Source organism: Lissotriton helveticus, chromosome 5_1 (genome assembly GCF_964261635.1).
Source record: "Lissotriton helveticus chromosome 5_1, aLisHel1.1, whole genome shotgun sequence".
NCBI lineage: Eukaryota > Metazoa > Chordata > Amphibia > Caudata > Salamandridae > Lissotriton > Lissotriton helveticus.
The window spans coordinates 1,704,294,098-1,704,319,386 of NC_136065.1; the positions used below are offsets into that span (position 1 = coordinate 1,704,294,098).

General features: G+C 47.3%; 1 protein-coding gene across 1 annotated transcript; it reads left to right on the forward strand.

Moving 5' to 3' along the window:
* The first annotated feature begins 1,997 nt into the window (after positions 1–1,997).
* PABPN1 (poly(A) binding protein nuclear 1) lies at positions 1,998–25,289 on the forward strand. The gene is made up of 7 exons (XM_078644980.1): positions 1,998–2,278; positions 7,595–7,709; positions 7,833–7,900; positions 9,854–9,960; positions 10,261–10,348; positions 22,050–22,198; positions 23,422–25,289. The coding sequence occupies exons 1-7, from the start codon at positions 2,042–2,044 to the stop codon at positions 23,459–23,461; spliced, it is 804 nt and encodes a 267-aa protein (XP_078501106.1). The 5' UTR covers positions 1,998–2,041; the 3' UTR covers positions 23,462–25,289.

The window sequence follows — 25,289 nt, forward strand, 5'->3', positions numbered from 1 at the left end:
AGTCAAGGATCCCTCCCAAGTGTCCTCAAAACAGGACAGGTTACCCCCTTCTAAAAAAAAACTCTGCAGATGCCAATGACCTCAATAACTTCCACCCCATCACCAATCTCCCATTTCTTTCAAATATCACAGAAAAATGTGTTGCAAAACAACTGTCCCAACACATTATGGACAATAATCTCCTCGACATGTTCCAGTCGGGCTTTATTCAAAACTGCAGCACTGAAACAACCCTGCTGCAAGTGATCGATGATGCGCTGCATATTCTCGATTCAGGGGAATCGTGCCTTCTGATTCTTCTTGACCTCTCTGCAGCTTTTGACACTGTTAATCACAACACCCTCCTTAACATTCTTCAACAGAGAATGGGCGTGGAAGGCACTGTACTCAAATAGTTTGCCTCTTTCCTCACAGACAGATCCCAAATGATCAAGATTGCAAATAGTCTCTTGTCTCCACTGGTGGTTGGTCAAGGCGTCCCTCAAGGTCCTATCCTTGCTCCCACTCTGTTCAATCTCTATCTGGAACCATTAGGGAACCTTCTAAGCAAATCTGGAATCCTCTACCATCTCTATGCGGATGACACCCAAATCTACCTCAAGGTGTCTTCCCCTCATGATCTCTCACTACTCAGCTCTACTCTCAACACTCAATCCTTCCAAAACGGAATTCCTCCTCATATCTAGCTCCCTCTCTCCGCCTCCTGTTCAAGCCTGGATGGATCAATCAAATCTACTCAACAGTAAACCCATCATTGTGGATTGCGCTAAATCCTTAGGTGTCATACTTGACAAGACTCAACCTCATCTCACACATCAACTCCATGGCCAGGAGCGCACGTTATCAACTGCGACTTTTATGGGGGATTCGTCGGTTCTTCTCAGACAATGATCTAAAAACCTTGGTCCAATCGCTAGTTCTCTCTAGACACTGACTATTGTAATTCTCTTTTGACTGGTCTTCCCAAATCTCACCTCTCCCCCCTCAAATCCGTCCTCCATTCAGCAGCTCGCCTCATTTCAGGGTCCAAACGAAGTGACCACATCACTCCTATCCTGTCTTCTCTCCGATGGCTTCCCATCGAGGCTAGAGCTATCTACAAAACAGCGTGCATCACCCACAAAGCTTTGCACTCTTCATCCCCTCGCTATCTGGCGAATAAACTCAAACTGTCTGGAGGCTCAAGACCTTCTCGGAATGCGGAAAAGTTCCTTCTTGAACCCTTCCTCCTTCAAAAGAGAAAAACTGTTGGCACAATCGTTCTCAGGTAATGCGGTGAGAACCTGGAACTCGCTTCCTCCTTCGCTCCGTGCCATCACCTCCATCCAGATCTTCAAAGCGGACCTAAAATCTCTTTTATTCCAAAGACACTTTCAGAACTAATTCCCTCCTTCTCAGACCCTGCCAGGAAGTTCTTTTGTCATTGTAAATTTGTCACATATCTTTATATTTTTGCTTATACATCCTGTGCTTGCTGTGTTTGAAATGGTGTTCCTTTTGCCTGCGTTGTTTTGATTCTATGGCCTGCTATTGTTCGCCAGGAAGTTCTTTAGTCATTGTAAAATGTGTCATATTTAGTCTTACTTTTGCTTATACAGTCTGTTCATGCTATTTCTGTTTGCTCTAGTCCTGCAACAGTTCTCTCATGTAACGTAACGGGTTCTATTGTACAGTGCTCTGACACCTTCGGGTAAAGTCCGCGCTTTATAAAAATGCATTAAATAAAAATAAATAAATCCGTCGCCTCTCAAGCTCATATTTCCCTCCTTGTCCATTGACTGACTAAGCTAGTGCTGGTTTTCTAGCAGGTTTTGTCACACTCTGTCCTATTGGCTACTCCCCTCTAATATTCGAGCTCCATCCGTTACGTGCCGTCTCCTTCACTTTCACCAGATTCGTATTTGACGTCATCTCTAATTCCATTGGCTGTTTGATACAAGTCGCGTTTAATTGGTTGAGTGATAGTCGTTGACACGATCTCATTGGCTGCGGTCGGCATACTGCTTTTCTCCCACCTCGTTCCTTGGTGTGCGCCTGGTGAATGATGGCGGCGGGTTCTGAATTCGGAAACGGGCTGCACGGGTCTGGGTCAGCCGATGAGTCGCTGTTGTTGGAGGAGGGTTCAGGGCCCATGGACGATGATGAGCATCGGGGGGTGCATCGAAGGGGTGGCCGAGGAGTTCCCGCACCCAACACCCCTGGCCTGGAAGAGCTGGAGGAGGAGGAGCTGGAAGAAGAGGAGCCGGGAGAGCTGGGTGGGCCGACAATCGAGGACCCGGTGAGACCCGGGAGAAGGAATATCGACGAATTCATGAGGGATTGCGGTCTAAAAGGGACCCCCACGCTTTTGAAATGGACGGGACACTGCGAACCCCCCTTATTCTTGGGAAGGGAAAGCCCTAAGCGGTCACCGAGATAAGAAGGGTGGTTGGAAAGGGAATAGGAACTCGTACCATTCATTCTTCCTTTTTTTTTTTTTTTTTACTTTATACCAGGACTTTGCACTACATTTCCCTCGTGCGTTGCGCCACCATGTTATGCCCTTCGATGCATTTGAGAACTCCAATATAACTACTTAATCTTGAAACGTAACGGACCATCCACACCCTCAAGATACTTTTTTTCGGCTCTACTGAGCCATATAAGTAACATGGAGACGGCAAATACAGTATAATACTTCTCACATTTTTTAAAACAAGTTCATTGTGAAGGGGTCGGGTTAGGCCCAAAACGTACTTCGTCCATTCGAGGGGGTTGAGTAAGGCCCTAGACGTACTCGTTGAATCCTAAAATATACCCCGTGCCGTGTGACATTTGTCATCTTGGGAAAGAACGTAATCTCCCAAATAAATGGGGGTAAAATAACGAAGAAGTAAAGCGGCATACATAACAGTCTCCCTATTGGTCTAATAGGCTTTGATCACGTGTGCCTCTTCAATGACTAGAAAGGGGCCTTAAAGGTGAACAGGCTGGCAGCACTCGAAGACTTCAATCCAGAGCAGGACATGGCCTTATTTCTTTGTTTTGTGAACATTTCCGTTCGAGCTCCCAGTTATAGTTTGATTTGCCCCGGTAAAAAAAAAGTGCGCAAACGATTGTTTAGATTGCGTAACTGGAAAAAATGTAACTCGACACGCCTTTTCTCTCACATGTATGGTCTTATGGCAGTTAGGTTTGGGTATTTATTTAAAGCATTTTATGAAAGTCGAGGTCAGTAGAAGAAATCAAATGGAACTTTAGTTGTGCGTTTTAATTTAGTTATGTATTGTCTGATGAACGGTATATACGAATACGATAATAGCTATTCCTTACAAAAGTAAACCTAAAAAGCAAACTAAAGATAACGGAAACTAGAGTTAGAAACATTGACCATTGGGATTCACGCAGTAATTCTAGCCTTATTCTGAGCTTTATTTTAGCTCAATCACCCAGCAGCCATATATACTTTCCCCTCCCCCCCCAAACCTGCAAATTCCGTCCTTTATAAAGTGCCTCGCTCCTAGGGATCCGGAAAAGCGTAGGTCTTCCCTATATATTGCACCTGTAGTTTTGCTTAATACCAAAGTGAAGCTGTGCAGCGCATTTTGATTTGCTTTAAGTTACTAAAAGATAAATATTCTACGCCCTTTCTAGAAAAGACGTCATGCTGTGGATGTTTTGCTTATTGCCTTATGTTGCGGTGTCCCCGCGGCGGATAGAACAGTCCCAGTTTGGAGGTTTTCCCCTCCCGTGTCAGCCGAGTGACCATACGAACCTCCAGCATAGCTGTACTGTCTGTTCTCCCTCACTCCCTGATCTTAAGAAATGCCCCACAACCTCCTTGATGTGTTCTAATGCTTCAGGCGAGGAAACCCCAAGACTGTTTGAGTCACGTCTAGAGTTACCAATGCTTCTCATTCCAGTCTGTTCATTGCAGAAATAGCATTATCTTTTTTTTTTTTTTTAAATTAACAAAGTTGTATTGTCAGCCTGTCCCCTGGCAGGTGCCTCGATAGCTGTGACCGGTCAATGCTCCCCATTGTGGACAAATGCCCATCAACAAATCATTGTCACCTGGAACCAGAGCCTGGCAGTGCAGGCTCCCTCCAATTCTCGACTTGCCTGCCACCTAAGTCGCTTATTGGTTGGAGCAAAAAATCTGTTTTCTCTTGCGATTTTAAGTTTAGTTTCTAACGGGGCCAGAACCTACTTCCACTTGATCCCTCTGCCATAGACTCAAATGATATGTGGTGGATAGGGTCACAACTAGTTCCTCAAGTGTGGTATGCTGTATATAGTCCATAATACATGCAACTCAGTAGATAGGGTAACACGCTTTTTAGATCGAGCTCACTAGGGAGTGCAAGTCGTCTGGTTCCAAAAAGACCGATTGTGGGCTTCTAGCCTGTTGTTTGGCCTTGATGTCACTCTCTTTTGCTAGTTTTTGTTTGATGGCTTTCTATGTCCCAACTTGCCCATATTGTTTGCCTCTGCCATGGAGCATAGTCTCCATGTCATCTCTCTGCTGGTCTCTGTCCCTCCACTGCTCACTTTTAGAGAGCATTTTTTCCCTTTTTAGGTCTCGATGAGTCAGCGCGCATGCGCTGCTCTGAGAGACATTTAGTAGCTGCTTCTGGAAGTGCTCCCTAAGCAGCGGCCAGCTTGCTAAAACGCACACAAGTGCATAGCACTTTTCCCTGTCGCACGTGTGCGCTTTATAGCAAGCTGGTGGTTGGCAAGGTAGCACTTGCGGTGACACGCTTGCGCACCACTCGCTGGTTTATTTTTTGTTGCAATCGCAGTAACTTTCGCGTCCAATGCTTGTTAATAAGGGGGTCTGGTGCTGTACAATCTGATTTCAGAACACCCACCCAGAGCTTTGTGGATGGCAGATTCGCTCAAAAGCAATAGATAGGTAAAATTAAGTCAGCAAATTCCATAGTGCCCTGTGTCATTTTTTTTTAGAAAAAGAATATGTCCTAAACAAATTCGGGGAGGAAATCGGAGCCCTCTCAGATTTATTTTGCCCGTACACCTTTAGTACCTAAAAGGTCCCAGTGGACCCAGACTTCCACAGTGAGTGCCTTGCCAGGCCTCCGGTGTTCAGTACTCTTTATAGCTTAACCTACCAACTTTCTGCAAGCACATTACTGTTGCAAGGGTCTTTGACATTGGGAAAGCACAGTGGATGGGACTGCTGTTCACTGCTACCCTCTAGGTAGCAAACTTCCTTATCTCACCATCAGGAATAAACAAAAACAAGCATTGGCATAGCCAATAGGTTTCGCCTTTCGGACCTTATGAGTGTTTATGTTTAGTTATCCAGCACAATATCCTTGGTGCAACAACATCAAGTGTTGCATGGCTAAACACTTATAAGGTCCCAAAGGCGAGACCTATTGGCTAGGCCAATGCTTGTTGGTTAAGCTTTCCATGCGTTAATATGGTTTCCACCTCATGCATTCTCTCCCATGTGTGCACCCCAACATGTTGTTTCTCTTGTGTACTCTCCCACACTGTTTTGTTCCTGTCCTTGTGTGTTCTTCCCCATTCCCTGTGTTGGTGTCACTTGTGTGCTTCTCCCCTCTCGTGTGCCATGTTACTTTTAGGTTTGGCCCACTGCAAAACCTATTGTTAAAAAAAAAAAATATCTAAGGGGTTAGAGCATGTCCATTACTTACCTCTTCTTACCATTGGTATGGCTCCCACGTCACTCGTGTTTGTTTACTTAGCATTAGTCAGCACTGCCTCCTGGGGCTTCTGTGTCCATGCCTTGAAGCATGGGCAAAGACCAAGTAAGCTTCCTGTGACCAGTGTCCTTCCAAAGGCAGCAGGATTCTCCTGAAACATTTTTGGTTACTTTTGGACATTCACTCTTATTAGTGCATGACTGAAAGTAACTTTACTTAATCTCGCCTGTGTTTTTCCACCCCACCGTTGTTTTTCACCCACCCTCCTGCTGTCTGATGTGTTACTGCTCTCAATCCACCGATTTAAAAAAATCGCTGAAGTGTTCGCTGCTATATGACTAAAAGAAAAAAAGCGCTATGACTCCAGCATTGACGGCGGCATAGCAGTTCTTTTTTTAAACTTATTTTTATACCTTACGCCATGTTGCACAGTTGGGGGACATTAAAAAAAACTGATGCCAATAGACTTTGCCAAGGCTTGTTTTGTATGTGCACTATATTATTCACACCATGTGTGCTTCTCCCCTTTATTCCTTTTGTGATGCTCCTCCCCCACCAGCTCCTCTGCTAAGTGGTCTGTTTTCTTTATTTTTAATTATCACGCTAATGGACTTTATTTGCCAATCCAAGTAGCATCCATCATCTTGGATCAGTAAATATCATATTCAGGCTAATGGTGCATGCCTACATCATCACACATGCTTCAACCACCAGCAGCTGTGGGAAGATCACTCATTTATTTAATTTTTCGGTCAATCCATGACAGCGCATTTGCTACTCTGCGAGGCATGCTGTATTCGAGTATGGACTTGAAGCTCAGCACATATTTTTAAATGGCTTGTGCCATTGTTCTTTGTAAATGCTGGCTCCTGATTAGTTAATAGGCTTGTTAATCCCTCCTTAGTACTCCCTGGTCTTCATTTGTAACCTTGTTTGAGGACTGGCCTTTTTACATCTTTTAAAAAAAATGTATTTGTGTTAATTATTAAAACAGAGAAAGGCATTGTCATTTACAACGCCAATAGCTTAAACTCTGGCAAATGCGAGACCTGTTGCATTGCAAAAGTCTTGTTTTTTTAATGATGCTGCATAGTGTTGAGGGATGGCGGAAAACCTTGACGCTATAAAGCACCACCAAAGGTATTGGCGAAACCAGTGGGTCCTAAAGACGAGATCTATTGGCTTTGCCAATGCATGTTAAAACTGAATGCAGGGACATTCGGCAAAGTGGTAGGACTGCAGCTTTGCAAAGATTAAGGTGCAGAGAATCAACAAAGAAAATCCGTATATTGAGACACTGCCGAGTGGTAATTTAATGAAACATCTACGCACTTTTCTGCTATAGGCAATGTTTTCTGACAAGGACTGCAAAGTAATCATGCACTGGCACACACGAAAACTAGCCTCCCTCTAAGTCTACCATGTCTGAAAACCGGGGTGCCTCGTCAACTTATCTAGAAATGGCCTGAGGTGGACCTAAGGGACGTATGGGTGTTGGTGGTGATCTAGTGAGCTAATCCGGCCGACCATCGTTGGCATCTTAGTGTTTTATTTTTTCCTCCCCTCAGTGTTATTCACCTCCTTGGCTGCTGTGCGATTTAACAGTTTGTCAGGACACTGGCCTCTGCAGTTGTGGGTTTGCCCTAGCGTGAGGGGTAATATGCAACTAACCCCTGGTTTGAAAGGTTGTTGATGTAGTTTGTAGGGGACGTTCTCCCTATTGAGGTTTTAGGTGCTATGCAAATGCAATGTACAAGCTCAGGTTGAGATGGGCAGTGTAAGCAAGACGGATTAGTTGGGAGTCAAAAAAACTTTGGCTTTTTTTAGAGCAACATTTATTGTACTCGTCATCTTGAAAGCAAGCACTGGGCCCGTTAGGTCTATCTTCTCTTGACACCCACCTCATCTTCCGCTCTTCTGCTCAGGAACTTGAGGCCATAAAAGCACGTGTGCGGGAAATGGAGGAGGAAGCAGAGAAGCTGAAAGAACTGCAGAACGAGGTGGAAAAACAGATGAACATGAGCCCCCCTCCTGGGAATGGTGAGTCCTTGCACAATTAAGGTAGTTGGAGAATCCTAGTCCACAGCATAGTAAAGTGGGAATCGCAGTTCTGTCCGCACATCACCCCAGTAGTTGATGTACCATTTCTATTTTGTCTTGCAGCTGGTCCTGTCATCATGTCTGTCGAGGAGAAAATGGAGGCTGATGCCAGGTCTATCTATGTAGGCAATGTAAGTGAATTTATTTGCTTTAGTGTGACTATTAAATGCGTGCAGGGGCAAGGGGGTTATGGTTTTGAGTGTTTCTATGAATCCTCAGTGCTGCCTTTGAGGAATGAAGTTAAAAGCAAGTAGCCAGTGCGGATGTTAAAACGTTGTTTGCACGGTGCCCACTATTAAATCTATCCTAGGAGTGTAGACTTTGACATGCTCCCTCTGCAAAACATTCTCTTACGTTTACAGAGCATTCTGGAACATTTGCATCCCGAAACATGAATATCCCAAAATTGTTAAACTACCTGCATCGTTTCTTGTCTCCAGGTTTCTCTTCCTCCCGTTAAATTTTGAAAATTAACAAATATGATTCATGGTGAATGCCAACTTGGGTTATTTTCATTTTATTGTTCGGAGGATCGTAAACAATTGTTTTGCTTTGTATGAGTCACCACACTCCCTTTTCTTGGTTTCATCACAGCTCTAGAATATAGTTTCTGAAATTCCCATTGAAGATGTAGCATTAGGCTTTCTTTTCCACGACTTTAGGTAGAAGACCAAACCCGTTACATTATAAAAAGCTTTTCGGCATTTTTTTTGGGGGGAGGGGGGATTTCAATATATATATATATATATATATATATATATATTTTTTTTTTTACAGGCAAGCGCATTCGCTTTATCGTTATGGTGGGAGTGCACTAAATTACTAATTCTGTTTCTACATTACGCAGAAACAGTGATGTATGATCCAATGGAGCTTTGGCTTGGAGCTGTGCAACAGCCCTTTTTGTTGCAATAGCAGAAACTCTTTCCAGAGATAATACCTCTGTGTATGGTTTGGTATATTCTAGATACCGTTGACATCATTTCTAGTTTGGAGCTGCTTTCACTTTGTTACTGGAGAACATACAATTTGACATAAGTGAGCATGGTCTACTTTAATGCAAAATAATAAAAAATCTAAACCCATACCTTTGCTTTTTTGCCACCTGCTCCTCCTGAACTCTTTCTGGTTTACTCCATTCATAGGAGCAGTTGGCTGAGAGTATTATTTACTTGGCCAGAATGTGTATTTTTCTCAGGTGACTACAGGTATGACGCTAAAAAGACTTATGGATAGAATGCTTGAATTAATCCCAGCCACTGGTTATTACTCCCAATCTATTGCAATTTTGCACACCATGTCACCTCTGTTTGAAATCCGCTATATGCAAGTCAGTCTTCACCCTGCTCCAAGCCAGGTCTTCCCTGAACCAGGACACAAGCAACCCAGGACCGTTTTCACCCTAGTTATAAATTCATCAGCCAGGTACAGCTTGGTTCCATTGACAGTGTGCATGGGTCCCAGGGTGTCACACTAAAGTATGCAAAGAAATTGATGGATGGAATGCTAAAATTAATCTCAGCCACTGGTATTTACCCGGGCAGCATCCCAATCCATTGTTATTTTGCACACCATGTCGCCTCAGTTTGGACCTACCTTTAGTGTGTCACCCCAATGGGTTCATCAGCAGAATATTCCAGACAGTCTGAAGGTGTCTGGGATTTAGTCTCCGTTCTCTCAAACGTACGTCCTTCATTTGTCCTGAACACCTTTAGCATTCCAAACATCAGTAGTCTTGTTTTTGTTGTAAGTAGCTTGCCTCAGCACATTTTTATCTTGTTTGGGGTTGAAGGCAGTTGGAGTGCCTGTGACGCAACATGCGTGGAGGCAGCTTGTGAGCAAAGAGTGGTTGTGTAAATATTTTCCTGATTAGATGGGAACTTTCCTTTTTTTTCTTTACTCATGGTTTGAGTTGGGGTTGCTGTAATTGAACTACTGTAAATGAATGTCTTTTGTAAAAGTCTACTAACTGCTTTCATGCCATAAATATCTGTTCCTTTCCCCATGTCCTCTGCAATTTAACTTTTCAGTTTTCTTCCTCGCCTTTTTAGTTATTTTGTAACTCTTATTTATCACCCACTCAGGTTGACTATGGTGCTACAGCAGAGGAGCTAGAAGCTCATTTCCATGGTTGTGGCTCAGTCAACAGGGTCACCATTCTCTGCGATAAATTTACTGGCCATCCAAAAGGGTGAGTGTCTCCAGTCCCTCGAAACCAGGCTGGTGGGTAGGAGTGATGCTCCATACTTATAAGTGAGGCTTAGGCAGTGAGCTTTGGGGGGTGGGATCCTGTTGTGTTGGTGCAAGGAGGCAGTTGGGGGGAGTTAAGCACTCTTTACGTATTGGGAAAAAGCATGTGGCAGCGCCATAGACCTATATGATGTGGTGAAAACTGCTGCTTTTGAAATTATTATAAATGGCTATAAAGTTACATTTTGTTTTTTGTATCTATTTTGTGTCCTTTCCCCACCTCTCCCGTGTTCGGTTATAGGTTTGCCTACATAGAATTCTCAGATAAGGAATCAGTAAGGACCTCCATGGCACTGGACGACTCCCTCTTCAGAGGAAGGCAGATCAAGGTAAGCGAACGCATATGGAAAATGGATGACTCCCTCTTGCTCCTACCGGCACAAATATAATTAACCCATATGTCCTGTCACTTATACTAGTTTCAGTTCCTTGTGCTGGATTTTTTACTTCACTGAGAATTTAATGAAGCTAGGATCTGGATTTTTGCTTACGGTCTCTGCAAATTGTCTCAAGAAAGAATATTCAGTAACCCAATCATTAATGTGCTAGATCACTGCAGTGTCTGAACGGATTACATGCATATTCATTTGGGGTTAAATGTTGTCTCTGTAACCTAAATAGTTGAGCATAAATATAAAGCTTTTGCATAATTATTGTGGAGAGTGCTGCAATGCCTGGCCTCGTTGAAAGCTTTAAGGAAATCAAGAAAGCATCGCAAATGCAATTGTTCAAGCAAAGGCTCTACTTCCAAATCAGATTACGTTTTCCAGTCCGCCTAGAACTCCATTTTCTACAGTAAATACTGCCCATCTCCCTTCTGGACCAGCCAATAGCCTGCTCGAAGAAGTTTTAATCTACGATTGCCTAGTTTAACTTTGAAAAGTTAATGTACCTCTGCCTAGATACTTTGATGTTCGAGTGGCTGTCATTCTTCTACACCAAATACCCCCATGGTACTCGTACACACCTCTAGCCTTCATGGTCAAAGTTCAGTTGTCACAAAAATCGAGCCCTCCTAGCCTAACTCCATCTCGGCAGCCTTGCTCTATAAAGTGCGTCCATTCTGCTGACCATATTTGTGCCTTACTCTCGCAGGAGACTAACGGGTTTGAATCTTTTAGAGAGCCTCACCCAGTGTGCAGCCTTCCTTTCCTTGCAAAGTTGATTGGAAACATAGATGCAAGGGCCCTTATTATTGAAGTTTCCAAGGGGCTTCATAATTTCTCTAGGGGTGTAGGGTAAATGGAGTCTTTATTTTGAGTGAATGCCACCCCATTTTTTTCTTTATATTTTCCCTGTTCAACTTCCTTCCCCCCCCCCTTTTTTTTTAGGGGGGGGAGAGGGGATCGGATCTTTGGGCTAGAGCCATTTCTCCTTCCATGTTTTTGTTGGCTTTAATAACTGGTTATAATTACTTTTTCAAATAACAATGGTACGTTTAAGAGGGATGTATGCCGTTACTACGCATGCATTTACAACGCATGCCTTTATGACGCAACTTTTACAACGCAAGTCGTTACAACGACTTGCGTGGGGGGCGCTGGATAGTGAATAGTTTAATTTACTATTCCAACTCCAGTCCCCGTGGATAGTAGGGCAGGAGTTGGATAGTAAATTAAACTATTCCCTATCCTGGAGCCCCCCCCCCCCCCAGCGCAAGTCGTAACGTCGTAAAGGCACAGCGTTGTAAAAGTTGCGTAGTAAACGCTATTCCCCGTTTAAGAGGGCATGTGATTTTAATTTAAGAAGCAGGGTGTTTGCATTACACTCCAGGTAAAAACAATCATTTGACTGCTTGACCTTCCAATCACTACATTTTTCAGTGGTGACCCTTGAACTCGCTAAACTATTCTTCCATCTTACTATGTTTAAAGTACATGTTATGAATATGCCCATATTTCTGCAGAAATCGCTGATTTGCATGAAGTGGATGTAAGCTATCCTTCAGGCATGCTTCTGGAACTACAGGCAGCTCCTAAAAAGAAAACTTCCAGATGTTAAGACCTCTGCCTGTCGTGTAAACATACCTTTCCTCCTTTTTTCAAACGCCCTTTACAGAACTGTCTGAAACAAACCCTATGCAATTTTTAACACCGCACCTACCATACACCGGTAAAGTTAAAAACACATTTTACACGATACGGATAGTATATGTCCCAGGTGCGCCGGGGAAGATGCAGATTTACTTCATCTGTTGTGGGGATGTCTGGTTGTGAGACAGTTCTGGGCAGGGGTGGCATACAAGGTTTGAGAGGTCACAGGCCTCTTCCGTTAAGGGAGGATCCATTGCAATGCTTACTAGCCCACGTGCGGAAGCCCAAAAAACGGAATCTACCGTATAAATTGCGGCAATTAATATTAGTATTAGCCAGACGGAGGGTGACCATAACATAGATGGGGCAGAGAGGCCCAGAACTGTTGGTGTGGATTAAGGTCATTGGAGAGTGGGCATTAGCTGAAGAGTACAAATGAAGCTCACACGCGCGACAAAATTACAATTAGATTTAATGGAGTGGCAGGAATTGTGTAATAATGGGTTCTCAGCGGTGGGGAGTGGGTCCGAGCAAATTGGCTCAAAGTGGGGAAGGCAAGAGGGACAAGGAGGACCAACAAGAGAGTGGAAGGCATGGAGAACAAATGCTAGAAGTACATGTCCTATGGATATATGGCCTAATTTATGCTTGTTCAATACTGTAATGTATATAACGATGAGGGAGAGGTGTGGCGCTGCGGCCAGGGCGACTGACGCTGGAGTCAGGGGATCACGGTTTGATCCCCGGCTCAGGCGGCAGGTTAGCCCAGCACCATGTGACTCTGGGCAATAGCTTGCTTAATCTTCCCGCGGGCCCCCAGCGCCTAGAGACCCAAGGTAGATAAGACACTGTATGCTGTAATGTTTGTTTTATTATGAAAACATTGAATATAAAGTTTATTAAAATATATATTTCAAAACATCTTCGATAAAATCCAGAAGCCTTTGTCGAGTCTCATATAACTAACTAATGCCAGTATTCATTTGTTTGCAGGCATATATAGGCGACTCTTAATAAAAATGCTGGTAAACGCTGGTGTAGTAAAACAAGCAATTGCTAGTCACTTAAGTGCTCTGATAGCTTCGGGTTCGGGCTATATAAAACACCAAAAATCCCAGTATTGTATAATACTATATAAAAAGCACAATCGTACCTAATGCAATATCTAAATTGCCTATATTTTTGCAGCGTGAATCTTTCTGGATTCACTATGCTGTGCATTATTCCGCTGTCTAGTGGTTGGGTCCAGAATCGAAGTCTTTTCTTTGGTTTTTTTTTTTTTTTCGTAGCCCAGGTGGGCGTTGACGTCCACTTTTTAACGTCCTTCCTGTGACGTCGGCATGCTTCCTGCGGAAGCTCCCACCCTTGGGCGCCATCTTCAGATTATTTTTTCCGCCGTTGGGTCTGGATCGTTCTCGAGAGGGCTCCAGAGATCAGGAGAGAAGAGAAGCAAAACTCGAGTTTTTGGGAAGAAACACCTTTGAGAAGACTAAGGAAGACTACACCATCGAAAGGACGACGAAGAAAGAAAAAATTTCAACGCAATTCGACGTCCAGAGGAGAATGCGCAATCGGGGGGGGGGGCCCCCTGAACGCAAGACATGGACAACACACCATTCAAATTCTGCTGCAACTGCCACCACAAGTACGCGCAGAAGGTCCAACACCCAGTCTGTAACCTCTGCCTGCCGGTCGACCACGAAAGCAAGGACTGCAACGCCTGCTCAGCATTCACGCCGAAGACGAATAGCAAACTACACCATGCAGGGCAAGGGCCAAACACCGTCCCTTCGAGACCTGTGGCTCTCGACCGACGAGGAGGATTGCGCCGCAGAAGAAGACATCGGCTACACGGTCGCAGAGACCGATAATAAGAAGACTACAGAAAAGGTAGGAGACTCTGCGCCCCAAAAAGGCCCGAAAGACTCTCGACAGTCTTCCCAAGACTCTCAAAAACTAGGGCAAGACCCCGAAAGCGGCGACGCCGAAATTTTCGGCGTCCGCAGCGACTTCCAGGCCCAGCGGACCCTCACAGAAGGGCTCCCTGGTGCCGAGGGACGGCGACCAGCCAAAGTCGTCAAAGCGTCCAAGAAAAAGAGCGCTCGACTCCGAAAACAACTTCAAAGTCGACAGACGCGAGACCAGTCTCGGCGCCGAAACCAGTCTCGGCGCCAAAACCAGTCTCGGCGCCGAAACCAGTCTCGGCGCCGAAACCAGTCTCGGCGCCGAAACCAGTCTCGGCGCCATCTTGCCCGGCAAAGAGAGCGGCACAACCACTCGACGCCGACCAGGCGGCGGAGATGGAGAGAAAGAAGAGGAGACTCTAGGCAGAGATGGAGAACATCCTGCAGCGAAAGCAAGATTTCGACGAAAAAATAATCTTACACAATTCCGTCGATGCCAAAGTCACTGGTAGTACAGTTGGTCGAGGAAGAAGAGAAAGACTTCGAGGGCGAAGCTACGCCAGAGAGCTTGGAAGATCTGGCGTATCCGGAAGGTGATACCCCCTATTACGAAGAGGAGGGAGATGACGACCAGAGGGCGTACCAAGAATCAACATACTCGGATACACAGGAGGGAGAGTGGCAGGACATCGAAGCGGAGAGTCCAGAAGAGGGAGTAGACCATGGTAATGATTGACATTTTATGCATCCATTCCAACAGGAGTCTGGTCGACCAATTTCCCCCCTCTGCTTTTGCTGGGCTCGACAAATCTTTAAAACCGTACTTGACCTGCAGGTCTAGTGACTAGAATTTTCTACTCGACTTAACATTAATGCACTCGACCCACAAACGGGTTGCATACACATTTTCTTCAAAACATTTGCAGCGCAGTTGATCTATGACCAGTAAGACATGATCCATTTTTTTTGCTTCCTTACTATTCTCACTGCAATGTTTTGAAAGTTACGAGCACAGCCTTTGATAAACACTCCCAGCAGTACTCTGGTATACCACTGAACCGTAAACATACTAGAGCGTGGCCTCGGATAAACACTCGTACTCTGGTACATTACACACATTAGAGCGTGGCCTGGATGAATACTCTCAGCAGAACTCGGGTTCTCCTCTGTACCGTAAACATACTAGAGTATGGCTCCGGTGGAACAGGATCCTGTGATTCTGGGCAAATCACTTAATCTCCCCATGCCTAACAAAAATGAGTGTGTCCTGTAACGTAACTTCTTAGTAGTACTCGGGTATGTAGTGTCCTAGCATGGACACGTTCTAGTGTTCAAGTGTCTGTATTACACTTTACACCCACCCACCACAGACGTCATGGTGTCACATGACGCTGGCAATAAAAGGGGCCGAGCGCACGTGCTTGAGGCCATTCCCACTACCCTCATCTGGTGTCCGTGTCAGGTCATTGCATGCGCCTAACATGAGGGCCTAGGGCCCTCCACCTCCAACTTTACAATGGCGACGAGGCCGGTAGTGCGTCCCATGCGTGCCACTACCCTCGGCTAATCGAAAAGGAAAAGGGGAAGAGAGCTGCCCGCCTAGAGGGCATCCCCAGTGGCGAGGCGCAACGCGCCGTGAGGCTGGTAGGCACGCCGGCGCCATACAGCAAGCCGACCGGAGCCCACCCGCGTCGACCGCCACCACCGAGTGCCACCCAGCAGCTGCGGACCGCCCAGAGCCCACCTGCGACGGCCGCGAGGCTTCCGACCCCCACCGGAGAGGTGCACGGGCCGAGCGGAGCCTACCCGCCACGACCGCGACCAAGCATCTGGCCCGCCGGCCGAAGGTGAGCCCCACGGGCGAAGTGCCCGCCCCGAACTGTGCCATAAATAAGCAGGACCAGCGGAGCCTACCCGCGGCCTGCCCGAGTCGTCCCCCGCCCCCGCCGCGTGTGAGCTTGGAAGCGGCAGGGGCACAGAGACTGAAGACCGCGGTGAACATAAGTGCGGCCGGACCCGCAATCACCGACGACTACGAGGGGGAGGGAGCGGAGTAGCTAACCGCCTCCCGACCCCCCTCGCCACGTCATCCGGGCCAGCGGAGCCCACCCGCGGCTCGCCGGTAGCCCCCAGCGAAGGAGGACTCAGCAACGCCAGCGGAGCCCACCCGCGGCCTGCCGGCGGCACCCCAGCGTGTATTGACACTGCAGAGCCAGCGGAGCCTACCCGCGGCCTGCGAGGTACAGGGCAGGTCTCCGCCGCGCAGCGTGAGCAAGGTGAAGCTGCTGCGGCGGGAGACCGGGGACAAGTGAAGCCTGCCGTGCCCGAGAGCTATTGAGCCATTACATAGGCAGAGCCGGCGGAGCCTACCCGCGACCTGCCTCAAGCGTCCCCTGTCCCGGGGAGAGTGACCAGAGCCTACCGCGGGTGACGCCCCGCACGGCCCCAGCGCCGAAAAGGAAAAGGAACCGCCAACAGCACCGCCTCTCGGTGCTCTCACCCGCTCCGCACAGGCAACGCCCCCGCACGACCACGCATCGCCCACCAACCCCCCTGCCCGCGCGGGGACTGAGGAAGCCTGCCACGGGCGGTGAGGGCGCAGAGCAGTGAAGGCGGAGTGGGCGTCAGCAACAGGGGCATGCCTCACCACCTTGGTTTCCCCGGCGGGACAGTGAGGCGCCTGCATGCGGCCAGGAGCCGCCGAGTCCACATGTGCCCTCACAGAGAAATGAAGTGACGGTGCACCCAGCACGAAACCCCCCCTTTGGTGGGTTTTCACCTTAAGCACAGCAGTGCATTCCACAAGAAATCTGCCCCAAAGCAGGAAAGAGACTTACTGTGCATCAGCAGCAGCTCCAGCCCCACGATTGCACTGAAGAGTGGATGATAGAGTGCAAGGTCAGGGAAGAAGGTATTTAGCAAAGCATGCTGCTACAAAAGTGAAGTCTACCGCCATCTAGTGGCCAGAGAGGAAAAGGGCACCTGCATCGATAAGCAAGACAACAAGCACTGCACACTACAAGTCCATTCCGCAATAGCAAGGGGTAACAGACTAAGTCTAAACAACGCCCCTAAGGAGAATTTACGACTCCCGCAGCAAGTAATTTCTCAACAGCGAAAGTAACAGCGAAAGCATCTAACCTCCCGCAGCAAGCAACTGCGCAACAGCGCAAGTGACACCCACACACACCAGCAAGGAGTCGGCGGCTGCCACTTCCAACGCGACGTGGGAAAAGGCACCAATGCCTCACGAAGCATCCAAGCACTGACGTCTGGAGGAAACGGCTGCCAAGCACTAAAAGAACGTCCAGGGAAACGACTGCCGCGATCAAAGGACGGAGAGAGCAGCGACGCCTTGTGGCCACAGGCGCTCACCGCAGCATCAACTACTCCCGCCAACGGTCCAAAGCATCAAGTACCCGACGACAGCCAAAGCAGCAAGTACCCAACGTCACGCCGCAGGCGTCCCAGAACCCTGAACAGTAAGTGCGCAAACAACGCGCCACGTGGCGACGCACAGCCACCGCAAGCAGAAAGAAGAATGCAGGCAGCGCCATCGCGCAGAACAATCTTCGCGAACGATCGCCCATCAAGTGCCGACCCGCGACAGATCCATGGCGCCTCCCAGGAGCCGATCCCCAGAATGATCGCCCATCAAGTGCTGACCCACAACGGGTCCCTCAGGAACTGTTGTAGCGCAAAGTCCGACAGGACGACCGAAAGCAACCTGCCAGGCATCGGCAGAAGTGGACCACCTACCGGTCCAGGACGTTCAACCATGAACAGGTCTCCAAACATGGACCCCCGAACGTCACCAACAACCATCAAGAAAAGAAAGCATCAATAAAAGAAGGTTCGCGACACCAACTCTGGCTGCGGAGGAAGAAGGAGAAAGTGTCCCCGACGAGGACAAGACCAGGGGTACACATGCAGGGTGCGCGCACTGCATGGAGGACCCAGGTCAGAAGAGAATACACAAGTTTGGTCCAAGTGATGTCGCGATGCAGAAGGAAGAAAAGGTGAGATCTGAGTGGCACGTTTGCCACCGTGAAAAGGAAGGAAGAAAAGGAGAGATCTGAGTGGCACGTTTACCACTGCGAAAAGGAAGGAAGAAAAGGAGAGATCTGAGTGGCACGTTTGCCACCGTGAAAAGGAAGGAAGAAAAGGAGAGATCTGAGTGGCACGTTTGCCACCGTGAAAAGGAAGGAAGAAAAGGAGAGATCTGAGTGGCACGTTTGCCACCGTGGAAAAGAAGGAAGCATATCCATGTGGCCTGTTGCCACAGTTAAGAGTAGAAGGAGAAGTCAGTGCGAAGCAACGTCCTCACAGAGAAACAACTAAGGAAAGACAGAGAGGAGTGCAGGAAGACGAAGACCGCTCACTCCCGAAGAGAAGTAAGGTGACAAGTGCCAGGACAACGGTGAGAGGAACACGAGGCCGGAAGAACACCAGTGGCAAAGAAGACCAGCTGACAGACGATGTTTCCGCACACCCAGGATCTGCGGAGAGGAGCAAGCGAGACCGTTGGTGACATCCACCTTTGGGGTCACACGGACACTGGACACATGCCAGCCGTGGTGACCCAGGGGCAGAGGCCTCCGGGACGCAGTCCCCGCGACGAGAGACGGTCCTCCGACGCCCATCCGTAAGGTCCGGGGAGGGCGAAGACGTCGCAAGCAAAGACAGAAACCAACAGCTACCTTGGGACGAGGCTGCGGAATCTGAGGTGAGACACATCGTCTCTTCCATACCCCCACTGACGGCGGCGCAGGAACAACTGATGTGGACACATCCAGCCCAGCGCGAATCCGAGAAGAGGACCTCAAGGATATCCCGTGGCAGGGGAACACCGACGAGAGGGGTCATCCTAGTGAGAGGGATGCCTTGCAACGGATCTGCCTTTTGCCAAGTAGGACACAGACTACAAATAAAGCTAAAGCCAAGGCCGGAAATCGTGCATCATTCCCCGGCGAACCACCAGAACTTTAACTGCACCCATCGCCGTGGAAGTGAGCAAAAGAAGGACTGTGAGGACAATTTGGTCGCAGAGTCATCAACAGGCTGTTTCCATCGAGCACCACAAACTGGTGCCACTGTGAACTGATGTTATCCGCAACAGGTTGAACACCATCTGTGATTCCAAGCAGCGGCGGATTGAAAGACACTGCGGAAGCTGAACGCTTTACTGCATCCTGATACATGTTATTTTCCCCACAGGTTGATTTCTGGATGTGGGTCTTTGCAATTAAAAAATGGGAGGGATGTAGTGTCCTAGCATGGACACGTTCTAGTGTTCAAGTGTCTGTATTACACTTTACACCCACCCACCACAGACGTCATGGTGTCACATGACGCTGGCAATAAAAGGGGCCGAGCGCACGTGCTTGAGGCCATTCCCACTACCCTCATCTGGTGTCCGTGTCAGGTCATTGCATGCGCCTAACATGAGGGCCTAGGGCCCTCCACCTCCAACTTTACAGGGTACACAGCTGTACCGTAAACCTATTCAAGTACGGCCCCGGATAAACGCTCTTCCCAGTACTCGGTACACTGCTGTACCTTAAACATACTAGAGCACAGCCTAGGAAAGGGCAGATTGCACCATGGCTTGGGACAGAAGTAAGTGTATGACTGGAACGTTTTTACGGGGTCTTGCATTGTATTTTATGTCCCAGCTATCGGACCAGGCATGCTGTGTAAGCACAACTAGGGCCACAAACAATACTGCCCTGCTTGCTCATGATATCGGTGACGGTGAAGCCTTTCAGTGCGATTTCACACCATAGATTGTAATCACAATCTGCCCATTACATATGTTTTACTTCCTGGTGTGCTCCACGGCCTGGCCTTTCAACTTAATGAAGTCGGCGCCAGCCAGGTCCTCCTTGTGAACGGCCGTGCTTCATATACAGTTAATTGCAAATCACCCAGGGAAATGAAATGCGTTTAACGTGATTGGTTGTACAATTTGGAGTGGACATATATTTTCGTCCTTTCCACTTTTCTCCAACCTCCTTATATTTATACCACTTTTATCTTTGCCAACATCTGGCGCCTTGATGGGCACCGCAGGCAGCTTGTTGGCACCTCATGTGCTACCCCCATTGGACGAGGCATGTGCAGTAAGTGCCCTCTAGCCGACCTTTATTTGATTTCATGAATGCTTTGCAGTTTCAAAATCTCAAACCTTTCTCATGAGCCTCATCTAGCTGTGGTTCTCTGAGCCTATCAGCCTTCTGATCACCGGCAGTTCGCAGTGCTTATGTGATCGCACACATTAATTATGTCTAATGCCTAATTTCTAGTCAACTCGGTTTATTTATGATGCTGGTAAGTTTGTGCTTTTCCAGTAGACATGAAGTTTGAAACAATAACAAGCGTAACAATAGCCCCCGCTGGGCGTCCATCCCCTTCAAAGCCACCCGCCCCAACAATCTAGCAAGAGCCCTTGACCTGCGGCGGTGTTCCCATCCAAGCGCATGTACCTTAGGGTCCCCTGCAGAGAGATCGAGCCGTCCTCTGCAGGCGCAGGCTTACATCACGGGCAGAGCTCCACTCGCAGGGCTCCCAAACTCATGGTTAAACACCCATGGTGCAGGAGGAGAGCTTCTGCTTCGCTAGGGCACCAGTGCCGTTCATGGCCAGCCTACGGCCAAGTGAATTGGGTACAGGCGTTGGCAAAGGCAGTTTACACGCTTCTCACAGTATATCCTCCTGCGGCTCATTGTAATCAGCAGACCGAGCCCGAGTTGCAACAGCCAATGCCACACCTTTTGCTTTTCCCCGATTTTGTTGCGGCATTTCCTGAACATTTCACCCAGCTGCCCTCTAAAACCTTCAACCAGCACTGCACTTTAGTACAGCGACCAAGCTCACTCGCCAGGCCGGCCAAGTAGACCTGAAAATTGTCTCACCCTGAAAGAAATTGACTCGCATTTGCGAGGGGGCGAGTACCTTTTTTCAAGCCCTGTTTTGACAGTACCCGTGGGGGCCCCCTGCAGGACAGGGGAGCCCAAATGCCTCAGACTTCTCCTTGCTCCCTGGTAGCTAGGGAGAGATCAGGGCACAGACCTCCCCTAAATTCAGCAAACTGTCTCGTCTCACTGGGGGCCGGAGGTTCGCTTACAGTAGTCTATCTTGCCTGTGTAGGGCGCATTTCTCAAGTGTCCTGGGCCAAAAGTGCAGCTGGCCCTTCCCAGGCCATGCAGCGGCCGGGAGGGTACTGCTATGAGCCTGGTGCACTTCTGAGGCTCCCAAGGCTTGCAGGTATAGATGGGCACTGTGTTGGAGCAAGACAGTGGGCCACTCAACCTCTCTTAATGCGGACCCTGTTAACCTCCACGGGGCTTTGCGGCTGCTACTCTGGTCGCCATCTACAAGTGAGGGACCGGCTGCTCAAAGATAAAATACATATATTGGAAGCACTCCTCTATGACTTGGCATCACAGTTTAAGAACAGTGATGAGACTGTTCAGCAAGGAACCTACGCATTTTGAACACGACCATGGCAGTTAAATGACATTTCTGGTCTAATGGGGTGTATAGGCTAAACGTAGTAGGAGTACAACAATAAGCTACAAATCTTCCTGTGGTCCTGTTAATGTAAGCACCATGGTGATGTTTTGGTTCTGTTGAGTCTTAGAGTAACCCTAGTAAGAGTAGTACACTAAATTCCAGCACCGATCTAGGGCAGGTAAACAAGACGTTGACTGATATATTTCCGTTCTAGTGGTCATAATAGATGACGGTGAAAATAGTACCACACGATCATGCATTTCACTATTTGTGTGATTGTGCTTATGCCTTTATGGGGTTTGTCACATGATTAAATTTAGTGTTATCCAGTATATTGCGTACCCTCTTTCATTCTCGCCAACAAAAAGGACCTAAATGGCTGTGCTTCTGATTTGTATTCTGATCTTTAAGTTTGGTTGACAAGTTTGGTTTTCTGTTCAGTCTTGTGTTTCTTTCACCATCCAGATACATACTTGTCCCTGTTGTGTTGCTTGGTTGCAGCATTATTATTATTTATTTTTTAAACCTATTTTTGTGGAAGTGCCGTTCTTTAAGTTTTATCTTGTTTTTTATTATAGGTGGTGCCCAAGCGGACGAACAGACCAGGTATCAGCAGTACAGATCGGGGATTCCCACGAGCACGGTACAGAGCCAGGACGGCCTCCTACAGTTCCCGGTCCCGATTCTACAGTGGCTTCACCCCAAGACCTAGAGGAAGAATCTACAGGTCTGAATAGATAGTCTGCTTGGTGTATGGGGCATGCGCTCCTTGAACAGACATTAACTTGAAGGGTGGGCGGTGATTGTGGGAGAGGCCCACTGAAATGCTGAGTGTTGGATAGGTGTTCTTAATGACTGGTTTTTGCCTGCAGTTCTGAGCTCCTTATCTGGATGCTTGGACAGTGCAATGCATGGAGCTCATGATGTAGTGTGAGGCAGTTGTGAAAGGTGTCCCTATGGGTGCGAAGCGGATGTTTGGGTAGGAAAAAATAACCGCTTGCCTTCAAGCCTGCTCTCCTTTTCAGACTGGGCAGCGTTTTGGTGAATGCTACACCCTTGCATTGTGTGGAGGGACGGAAGATAATAGGCGGACTGAATGATGGGGTCTTGTAGCCACATAAGGTGTGAGTGGAGCACAGTTCTAACTGGCACGTATTGGGGGGGGGGGGCAGAGTGAATGTTGGGATGCAATGGTGATTGATGCAGACAAAAAAAATTGAGCAGATGTGGTGCTTAATTATAACGAGGACAACCTTGGTTTCTGGAAAGATGAATGCTGCAGAGGAGGCCTACCAGTAGCTTCACTTACAAATTGAGACCATACTGCAATTGGCCAGTTCAGAGAATAGTGCTAGGGGACCGTTGACTGGTTCATCCGGCAGGACTGAATAAAATGTGGGAGGTGTTTAAAAAGTTCCATGTAGTTGAGCTCCTCGTCACAAATTGAGCTGAAGGTGCAGATGAGATCCTTTGAGGAAAGTTGGAGAGAATAGCGAGTTGTCTCCCACCTTGAGCATAAGGTGAGAGTCAAAAGTAGCATTCACTCAAAATATCAATGATTCTTGAGTTGGTTGAGTGATCTATTTGAATGTGTCGTGAATGAGTACACGATGATGGGGATGTCCCCTCAATCAGCTGTTTAGTGGGAAGATTGTGTTCTTGGCTGTATTGCAGCTTCTTAAAAAAAGCTAAAGGGATTAAAATAAGTCAATTGCTGTTCAAGGTTTAACATGGAAAAAAGCATCTTCCTGCACTGAAAATGAGGATGCAAAGCTGAAAGGGGCATGTACAGTGCTGGAAGGGTTAGTACAGTGGAAAGGATGAGGCTTGTTTTCCTCATCTTTGCACTAGAGTAGACTTACAAAGGGGTTGGATTCCAGGGATTGTAGTTATTAAATGGGTAGATTTCCTTCAGTTAACTGACCTAGCGTTCTGCTTCTTCTCTTTCAGGGGCCGCGCTAGAGCTACATCATGGTATTCCCCTTACTAAAATTATGTTAGGAAGACGTGGAAAAAAAAAAGAAAAAAAGTACAAAAACAAAAAAAAAATCAAAAAAGAAAAAAAAGAACAGAAGACATGAAAAGAAATATTTTTTAAAAAAAAGAAAAGAAAAAAAACTGTACTTTAAAGTTCTGGGGGAATCTGGGGTGCTCCGTATTCCTGACCACTCCTCCTGCTTGTTCCCTTCTTATTTCCCATCCCTGTCTCCAACCTTGCCCCTTCTGTGCTCACATTGTTTGTGTATAGCATCCCACTCCTTTCCCTTCACCTGTTGTCTACACATGTTTTTTCTTTCCTAACACCTCTCCCTCACTTGTCTGCCTGTCCCCTTACCAACACCATTCGTCAATTCTTTTTCATCATCTTTAACTCTGCCAGTTTTCTCTCCAGTAATTTTCGTCTTCACTTCTCTGCTCAATACCTTTCTCGATTTGCTCTTTGTTCCTTCTGTCGAGTCATCCAACCCTTCTTTGTGCACACTTTCAGTCTTCTGTGACGGTTTATCAGTCGCTTCTCAATACCAATACTTTGAGTCCTTGTTGCCTCCCCCCCCTCACTCTGACTTTCCCTTCCTTCTGCCTCTTCTGTTTACCTACCTCTTGTCTGGCTACCCTACCTAAACTTTTCCTCAACCCTTCCCAGTGTGCGACTTCTCCTGCCGTCCTCTTCCCTTTGCATGGTCTGCTTAACCGTGGGAAAGTATTATCATGCACAGGCACAATGGTAGCTGGTAAGGTGCAAGGCACTATTTCCTGCACTCTTTTGCCCTCTCTATCGGGTATTGTTTTTCTGCCTTATGGCGATGTTGATAATGACTTTATGTTGAAAGCTAGAATGGTAATGTCGTATTTTCAGTTGCATACCATAACTTTTTCATATCGTTTGTGTTCCCCTTTGACACACCGTGTGTAAAATTCCAACTCTTACCAGTCTCCGTTTTCCCTTAGTCCCATCATTTTAGCCTTTGCTTCTATGTTCTTCTATGTCACCATATGTCTGTTTTCTGTCCTGAGGTTTGCCTACTTTTAATGACTGTAGTCCTTTGCCAGGGTTCAGTTTTTTTGGGCTTTGTGGTCCTTTCCTAGCTGTTAGCGCATTTAATGTGTTTCCTGTGTTAGTCTTCTACCAGGGCTGCCACCTCAGTTTTGGTGTTTACTCTGCTTTGCATCTTTTTTTTTTAGTCTCCCCCAGATACCCTTTTACCTCTCCCACCCCAAAAAAAACATACTTTCCTCTGCAGAATGGATATTACCATAATGTTGGTGGCTTGTTTGCAACTGATTATTTTGGGCTCCCACAGCTTATTTGCACCAGCTTCATTAGAGCAGGCCTCCCCTTGTGTTTGATTTTTGCCTTCGTACTCCCTTAAACTGTTGCTGACTTTGACTCCCATCTGCATTTTTGTCTCCGCCTACTGACCAAGGTTTGGTTGACTGTATGCTTGTGGGAACAGGGCTGGTTTTGGCAGGGGAGGAGGCCAGTCGATGTTGTGAGGACTCCCCTATCCTGGGTAAATGTGCTTCTTTATTGTTGTGGTATTGCTTTGCTGTGAATTCTTCTCTTCACAGGTTTCTATTAGCAGAAGACACTGCACCTACAGTGACTCCGGCTGTCTCCACTCAGTGCTGTTCATTTGTTTTTGGTGGGGTGGGGGCGGGGGGGGGGGAGCAGAAGTGAGGTCAGAGGAGAATGCACTGGTCCCAGTGGAAGATATAAGTTGGGACGACACACTTTTTTAAAACTTTTTTTTTTAGGAGGATACACTTTCTTTTTATCTTGTATTGGGGCAGGGGAAAATAAAGATGTTGGAGCGAAA